This window comes from Vombatus ursinus, unplaced genomic scaffold (genome assembly GCF_900497805.2).
Source record: "Vombatus ursinus unplaced genomic scaffold, bare-nosed wombat genome assembly UNPS02014816.1, whole genome shotgun sequence".
In the NCBI taxonomy this organism is placed as follows: Eukaryota; Metazoa; Chordata; class Mammalia; order Diprotodontia; family Vombatidae; genus Vombatus; species Vombatus ursinus.
In genome coordinates, this window is record NW_020954594.1 from 1,346,785 (window position 1) to 1,354,943 (window position 8,159).

Below are 8,159 nucleotides of genomic sequence, written 5' to 3' on the forward strand. Positions count from 1 at the left end.
TTCCAAACCCAAAAGCCTATTTTGTTTTCAGTTCCCTTTGACATTCCTGGGCAAAGGCCCAAAACACTCATTTTTTTCTAGCACAAGCAAACCCTCTGCCCACGTTCAAAAAGGACATAAAAAGGAGGAAATGCCTTAGAGTTAGAAACATAGTATTCCTTGTTTAAGATAAAACTAGCTGAAAAATTAAATGCTTAAATCCATGGGGACTAATGTATTGTGGGAGGAGAATAGCAATTACTGAGAATAACAATTTGCTGGAAAAAGTAGGGTGTCTGAAAATGTGAAGAGAAATGGATGGAGGTCACTGAATGCAAACAAAGGTATAGGCAGGTTATATTGAAATGTATAAAACTAAAGGCCTCATCTTTGTTTCAGATGCCAAACGTCTGATTGGTCGCAGATTTGATGATGCAGTTGTACAGTCAGACATGAAGCATTGGCCTTTCACGGTGGTGAATGACGCAGGCAGGCCTAAGGTCCAAGTGGAATACAAAGGGGAGACCAAAAGTTTCTATCCAGAAGAAGTATCTTCTATGGTCTTGACCAAGATGAAAGAAATTGCTGAAGCCTACCTTGGGAAGGTAATGCTTGGGTATTGACAAATTGGTTATGGTATGAGTTAGCAATCTTTTAAGCTATTATGATTAAATTACATTGAACAGTACACACATGTCCTGTAAAATTAGTCAAGTAAACATTTTGTGTCTGCTTCTTAGAATAGCACAAATGATACATGTAGTGGTAGGTTTTCTCAGTACACATCCCATTCTTAATATCTATTTAGTGTTGTCTTATGGTGTTCTGAGGCTGGCTTGCTGTGATGATATTGGTACCAAAACCATTCGTAGTTTCCACCAGAAGTTTGCTAATGATGGCAAGAACCTTCCTTGGATGTCTGAGCGAGCTTGATTTAGTTTGACAATGTTTAATTACTTTGCATTAGTGTCTCAGGTAGTTGAAATGGCCATTGTAGTGCTAGTATGTATAGGATTTCAGACAAAATTGAAAATGTGTAGCTGTCCTACTAAACTTGACCTTATTTACCTAGACTGTCACAAATGCTGTGGTCACAGTACCAGCCTATTTCAATGACTCCCAACGTCAGGCCACAAAAGATGCTGGAACCATTGCTGGTCTCAACGTGCTCCGAATCATCAATGAGCCAACTGCTGCTGCTATTGCTTATGGCTTGGACAAAAAGGTATGTATAATTTAAAAGTTACTGTGAATTTCAATTAATGTCACTTAACCCCTAACTCCTTCCCCCCAACTGATAACCTTGTCATTGGGTTAACAGGTTGGTGCCGAGAGAAATGTGTTGATCTTTGACCTTGGAGGTGGTACTTTCGATGTTTCTATCCTTACCATTGAAGATGGCATCTTTGAGGTCAAGTCCACAGCTGGGGACACCCACTTGGGTGGGGAGGACTTTGACAACCGAATGGTCAACCATTTCATTGCCGAGTTCAAGCGAAAGCACAAGAAGGACATCAGTGAGAACAAGAGGGCTGTTCGTCGTCTGCGCACTGCTTGTGAACGTGCAAAGCGTACCCTCTCCTCTAGTACCCAAGCCAGTATTGAGATTGACTCCCTCTATGAAGGTATCGATTTCTATACATCAATCACCCGAGCCCGTTTCGAAGAGCTGAATGCTGATCTCTTCCGTGGCACGCTAGACCCTGTGGAAAAGGCCTTAAGAGATGCCAAGCTAGATAAATCACAGATTCATGACATCGTCCTGGTGGGTGGTTCCACTCGCATTCCCAAAATCCAGAAGCTTCTGCAAGATTTCTTCAATGGCAAGGAGCTCAACAAGAGTATCAATCCTGATGAGGCTGTTGCCTATGGTGCAGGTAACTTCCCTTACTCAAAATTGCTAGGTTTTCACTTAGTTAACTTGACATAAGCAGGTTCGCTGTGATGAATGTTCCAAAACCATTCGTAGTTTCCACCGGAAGCTTGCTGATGATGGCCAAGTACCTTCCTTGGATGTCTGAGCGAACAGGCCTCCTAGAAAGCTGTTAACAAGGTTTATCTTTGTTTTCTTTACCAAACCCTTTTTTTCCTCCTCAGCTGTCCAGGCTGCCATTTTGTCTGGAGATAAATCTGAGAATGTACAGGACTTGCTGCTGTTGGATGTCACTCCTCTTTCCCTTGGAATTGAAACAGCTGGTGGAGTTATGACAGTTCTTATCAAACGTAATACCACCATCCCCACCAAGCAGACACAGACCTTTACCACCTATTCAGACAACCAGCCTGGTGTGCTTATTCAGGTAAGTGCATGTGTCAGATACTGTCATTTGTGCCACACAATGATTATTAAGCCCCCTGATTACACGGGTGTGGTGGGTTAGCAAATGATAAGCTGCTCCACTAACTAGCTTAACCCTCCCAAAGGTTTATGAAGGTGAGAGAGCCATGACAAAGGATAACAACCTGCTTGGGAAGTTTGAACTCACAGGAATCCCCCCAGCACCCAGGGGTGTTCCTCAGATTGAAGTAACATTTGACATTGATGCAAATGGCATCCTCAATGTTTCTGCTGTGGATAAGAGCACAGGCAAGGAGAACAAGATCACCATCACCAATGATAAAGGTAAGGCTTCGTGTCCTTTCACTTCTGGCCCAACATTTTGGTCCGAGTGGTACCTAACCATCTGAAAAAAAGGATATCCAATTTGTAGTAAAACTCAAGACTAAGAGAGCCTTGCCCTTAGTAGCTAGCACTAAGGCATATTATGTATGTTCAGAAAGCGGTTGCTATGATGAAAGTGATGCAAAACCATTCGTAGTTTCCACTAGAAGTTGAAAAACTAATGTTGGCTTAAGTTCCTTCCTTGGCTGTCTGAGCGACCACTGCTTTTATTATCCCCAGCTGGATTTTTAGTCGCCAGTGGTGAAGTATGGTAGTGAGAAAGTGTGCAAAGATATTTTCTTGTGTTTTTAGGCCGTCTGAGCAAAGAAGACATTGAGCGTATGGTCCAGGAGGCTGAGAAATACAAAGCTGAGGATGAGAAGCAGAGAGACAAGGTGTCTTCCAAGAATTCCCTCGAATCTTATGCTTTCAACATGAAGGCTACTGTGGAGGACGAAAAACTGCAAGGCAAAATTGGTGATGAAGACAAACAGAAGATCCTAGACAAATGTAATGAAATAATCAACTGGCTGGATAAGAACCAGGTATGTCAGTATCCTGGGGAGATGAACTGTCATTGGATGCCTGTTACCTGTACCAAAAGTCAGTTTTAAACTGTTAGTGCTTATACTGCACTAAATGCATTTGGGGATTTAGTGACTTTAGAAGTGTTTGTAGTAATGCTATTTATGTTAAGATAGCAAGGGCAGAAAGTACAGAGGGCTTCCTAGTTCTTTAAAGTCTTAAATGGTTCATAACTTAGTTTTAAAATAAAAATGGCCGCTATGATGATAGTATTACCCCAAACCATTCGTAGTTTCCACCAGAAGTCACGTGACTTGTGTTGGCAAAGATCCTTCCTTGGATGTCTGAGCGACCATATGAAACTTGATGTTTGAGATCCTTTACATCCTCCCCCCAATCCATACCTGTTTAGGTGATTAGTGTCCAACCTCCATCTTGAACATTCTGAATCTACTTTCTGAAACTGTTCTCTTCCAGACTGCTGAGAAGGAAGAATTTGAGCATCAGCAGAAAGAATTGGAGAAGGTCTGCAACCCCATCATCACTAAGCTGTACCAGAGTGCAGGGGGCATGCCAGGAGGCATGCCTGGTGGGTTCCCAGGGGGTGGAGCAGCCCCATCTGGAGGTGCTTCTTCTGGACCCACCATTGAAGAGGTCGACTAAACACAGAAGAAAGAGCATTCCACACAGCTTTCCAAAAATTGAAGGACTCAAATTTATAGCCGAGGCAGTAGCATTTTAAAAGTTAACAGAATAAGCTACTGTATAATCTGGGCATTCTGAATACTTGAATGTGTGCAGAGGGAGAGAAGTGAAGAACATTGCACTTTATCAGTACTGTAAACAAGTGGAAATGCAATTCTTGTCCTGGAGAATAAAATCTATTTAAAATTGGCACCATACACATGAGTCACAGTTTCTTGAAAGGGTGATTGTTTACAGGTGTGCATGCATGGGTAAGGAACTATACAGTGGGTTGGGGGTGTAGGGTGATTTGATCTGCAGTTGTAAAGTTTTTATATTTTTAGGCAGTTGGGGTTAAGTGACTTGCCCAGGGTCAAACAGCTAGTAGTAGTGTCTAGTGTTTGGTCTGAGGCCAGATTTAAACTCCTGACTTCAGGGCCGGTGCTATATCCACTGCACCTCCCAGCTGTCCCCAAAAGTTAATGTTAAGGAGTGCAAATGTGGAAGTCCGTAAGGGCCCATTAGTCATTTTAGTATATACTGAACATAGAAGTACAAAGGTAATGAAAGCTGCTGAAATTTTCAGTCTTGCGTAGGTAATGGTTTATTTATATTTGTATAAATAGAGATGGTTCTCTTAAGCAGGAGGTTTACCATTAGCTTGTTTCAGGCTTAGAATCTTAGTCTTTGGATCAGGGTCTCTGTGGTGCCTGCGTCGAGTGAGGTTAACCATGGAACTTGAAGCAAAGGATTTCCCAGGGTATCCCAGCTACATTAGTTGATTGGGTTAAAACAATTCCACTAGAAATTAGGTGAGCAAGAATTTATGTTGCTATAGGGCTAGTTTGTGGATTAGGGAGCTAGAAAGTTTTGGGAAGCTTGCAAACCACTAACAATATAGGTGGGGTTGAAGGAATACTAGCTGGCCTGCTGTGCCCTGTGGAAATCATTTCGCCTTGGGATTGGTTTGATCAATAATGTGAAGTCTTACTAATGAACCTTTAGCTTTTGAGTAAAACTACTTGGCTTTGTAGTGAGGTTCGATGGGGACAGCTCTAGGTTTGTATTTGCCAAGTTACATGGGCCCAAAGGTTTGTGGCCTATCAAAGGAAAGCACTACTTCGTCCACACCTGGCTATTTTTAGTACAAGGGAAAGCACATTGGCCTTTGGTTTCAAGTTCTGACTCGGTAATACGTCAACCATGGTTCTGTGTCCCTATGTCATCTTACTGAAACTTAATGCTGGTAAGTTTGTATTAGGAGTAGTGTATATCCACATTCATGGCATTTAAATACACAGGTCAGTCCTGATTCCCTAATTAGTCACAGCTGGTTTTCCCGTGTAAAATGAGTCCTAGAGCACAAAAGTTCTAACAGTCTTAGGGATTTGTCTCATTTTTTAAAGTGCCCTGGAAACATAACATTTGACAAAGTCAATCACGAAAGTCTAGTCTAGATTTTATGAACTAACTTATTTTAGGCTTCTTTGTCTGTCATGGATCCCAAGGGCAGTCTGAAACCTATGGATCTATTAGAATGTTTTTACATAACTGAAAGAAAGTTAAAGGTTAGTGATTATTTTCACATTTAAGTTACACAGACCCTCTTCTACAGACATCCCAATGCTGTATCGTTGACTTAATGGTTACATTTTCACAGTAAAATTGATCCTGATACTTAGCATGCCACCTACTGGTCCGTTTAGAACACTGCCTAATGTTAACTGCCACTGTGATTCAATCCTCATCTCAATTGACTCAAGTTCCAAGGAGGCATCAGAGGTGATTCAGATTTAACAGCTATTTCATCTGAGTTGTAATTTAATGTTACATTATGATTTCTGGATCCCCTTGTTTCACCAGGACAGAAATGTTTTAACAATGGTTTCCAACACAACAGACCACCAGGTGAAGGGTTTTGTTCTATAGTTAACCCCATTCTCATGATTTCTGTTCCCTCACTGTTTAAGATGGACCCAACTATTGAATGTTATGCAATGAAGCAAGGGCAGTCAACCTAAGTCATTAAAAATCCTTTTAATTTTAATACCTAACCTAATGGCACTAAGATTATAAAAGTATACTAGCTTATAGCTTCGCAGGCGTAGTGGAAAAAAAGCATTGGATTTGGAGGCAGGAGACTGGTTGGAATACTGACTCTGCTCCTTACTGCCAGTGTGACTCTTCACTTAGGAGCCTCAGTTTCTTATCTTCAAAATGGGGGTAGCCTGGATAACCCAAGATGGGTGCACTTTAAATCCTGTGATTCTAGGAGTGAAGGGAAGGAGATTAAACCAGAAGCAATCTGTGATGGTTCCTGCTCTACAAAAATATCCAATACAGAAAGAGGAATAACATTGCTTTGGAAAGTACAAAATTGTACAAAACCAAGTCAGCAAACCAGGCTGGTGGACCTGTCACTTATGACCTTTTGTTACCTCATAGGACCTTTGGATACATCGAAAACACAATTAGAGCCCATTTGTAAATCTCCATTTTTAAAAAAAAAATAATATTTTGTCCCCAATTACATGTAAAAACGATTTTGAACATTGATTAAAAAAAAGTTTCAGATTCTCTCCCCTTCTTCCAGACATTAAGCAATTTGATATAGGTTATACATGTGTAATCATACAAAACATTTCCATGTTAGTAATGTGAAAGAAGACAGACATCCCCCCCAAAAAAATCCATGAAAAAAAAAGTGAAAAATAATATGCTTCAATCTGCATCATTTTTCATTAGGAATATTTTAGAACTGTCTTGGATCATTGTATTGCTGAGAATACCTAAGTCATTCACAGCTGATCATTCATTGTTCAATATTGCTGTTACGTACAATGTTTTCCTGGTTTTGCTCACTTGATTTTGCATCAGTAAATGTAAGTGTTTCCAGGTTTTTCTGAAATCATCTTGTTGATTATTTTTTATATTATACTAGTATTCCATTACAATCATATTCCCCAACTGATAGACATCCCTATAATTTCCAGTTCTTTGCTACCACAGAATGAGCTGCTATAAATGATTTTGGGCAAATAGGTTCCTTTTTTTCCCCCCTTAATCTCTTTGGGATACAGACCAGCATAGTTCCAAATTATTCTTCAAAACGGTTGGATCAGTTCACAACTCTACTAACAGAGGAGTTTTCCCACATTCACTCCAACATTTATCATTTTCCTTTTTTGTCATATTAGCCAATCTGATAGATGTGGGATAATCTGATAGATGTAGAGTGGTAGCTTGAGTTATTTTTATTTGCATTTTTCTAATCAATAGTGATTTAGAGAATTTTTTTTTATATGGCTATAGGTAAATTTCCATTTTCAACCAAAACTGTGACTCTTGCCTTTTAAAATGAAATCTGCAAGAATCATTAAGCACCTATTATGTGTTAATCAATCAAACATTTATTAAGGACTTACTATGTAAACTCAAGGAGTTAGAATCTAATGTGTGGGGAGGGGCAACAATATACAAACACATATATACAAAGTGATCTATATACAGGATAAATAGCAAATGATTAAAAGAGGAAAGGCCTTGGAATTAAGAGGGGTAGGGAAGGCTTCCTGTAGAACAACCAGAAGGCCAGTGCCATTGGATTGAAAGAATACTGCTGGCATATAATTGGAAAAATAACTCCTTATAATTGCTTTAATTTGATCTTTGTTGGTGATATATTCACTGTTTTCATTATTAATACTAGTGATTTTTATTTCCCTTTTTTTAAAAATCAAATTAACCAATTGTTTATCTATTTTAATTTTTCCATAAAGCCAACTCCTAGTTTTATTTATTAATTCAATGTGGTTTTTTTGTTTTTTTTTAAAAGGCAATTGGAGTTAAGTAACTTGCCCAGGGTCACACAGCTAGTAAGTGTGAATTGTTTGGTTTGAGGTCATATTTGAACTCAGGTCCTCCTGACTTCAGGGCCGGTATTCTATCCACTTCAACACCTAGCTGCCCTTATTCAATGGTTTTTTTACTCTTCAATTTTATCAATCTCACCTTCAATTTTTAGGCTTTCCAATTTAGTGTTTAAGTGGGAATTTTAAAATTTGTTCTTTTTCTAGTTTTTTTAATTGTATACACAATGCATTAGTTTACTCTTTCTCTATTTTATTGATGTAAGCATTTAGAGATATAAATTTTCCTCTAGTCACTGCTTTTACTGTGTTCCATAGGTTTTGATATGTTGTCTCAATGTTGTCATTCTCTCTCTCTCTCTCTCTCTGTGGTTTGTTTTTTGCTAGGCAGTGGGGTTAAGTGACTTGCCTAGGGTCCCACAGCTAGTAAGTGTCAAGTT

The 8,159-nt window shown here is 39.4% G+C and overlaps 1 protein-coding gene and 3 non-coding genes across 4 annotated transcripts in view; all 4 read left to right on the forward strand.

Moving 5' to 3' along the window:
• HSPA8 (heat shock protein family A (Hsp70) member 8) overlaps positions 1-4,068 on the forward strand; it is a 5,589-nt gene extending 1,521 nt beyond the window's left edge. The window contains exons 3-9 of the mRNA XM_027835556.1: positions 379-584; positions 1,052-1,204; positions 1,301-1,856; positions 2,077-2,279; positions 2,404-2,602; positions 2,954-3,186; positions 3,644-4,068. Of these exons, the coding sequence (XP_027691357.1) occupies positions 379-584; positions 1,052-1,204; positions 1,301-1,856; positions 2,077-2,279; positions 2,404-2,602; positions 2,954-3,186; positions 3,644-3,829 (1,736 nt within the window). The 3' untranslated portion in view covers positions 3,830-4,068. The remainder of the gene's footprint in view (positions 1-378; positions 585-1,051; positions 1,205-1,300; positions 1,857-2,076; positions 2,280-2,403; positions 2,603-2,953; positions 3,187-3,643) is intronic.
• On the forward strand, positions 816-906 carry LOC114023200. Its single transcript, XR_003566759.1, has one exon. It is a non-coding gene; the product is annotated as a small nucleolar RNA SNORD14 (small nucleolar RNA).
• Positions 1,916-2,004, forward strand: LOC114023204. The gene has a single exon (XR_003566762.1). It is a non-coding gene; the product is annotated as a small nucleolar RNA SNORD14 (small nucleolar RNA).
• On the forward strand, positions 3,422-3,518 carry LOC114023205. The gene has a single exon (XR_003566763.1). It is a non-coding gene; the product is annotated as a small nucleolar RNA SNORD14 (small nucleolar RNA).
• Positions 4,069-8,159: the final 4,091 nt, after the last annotated feature.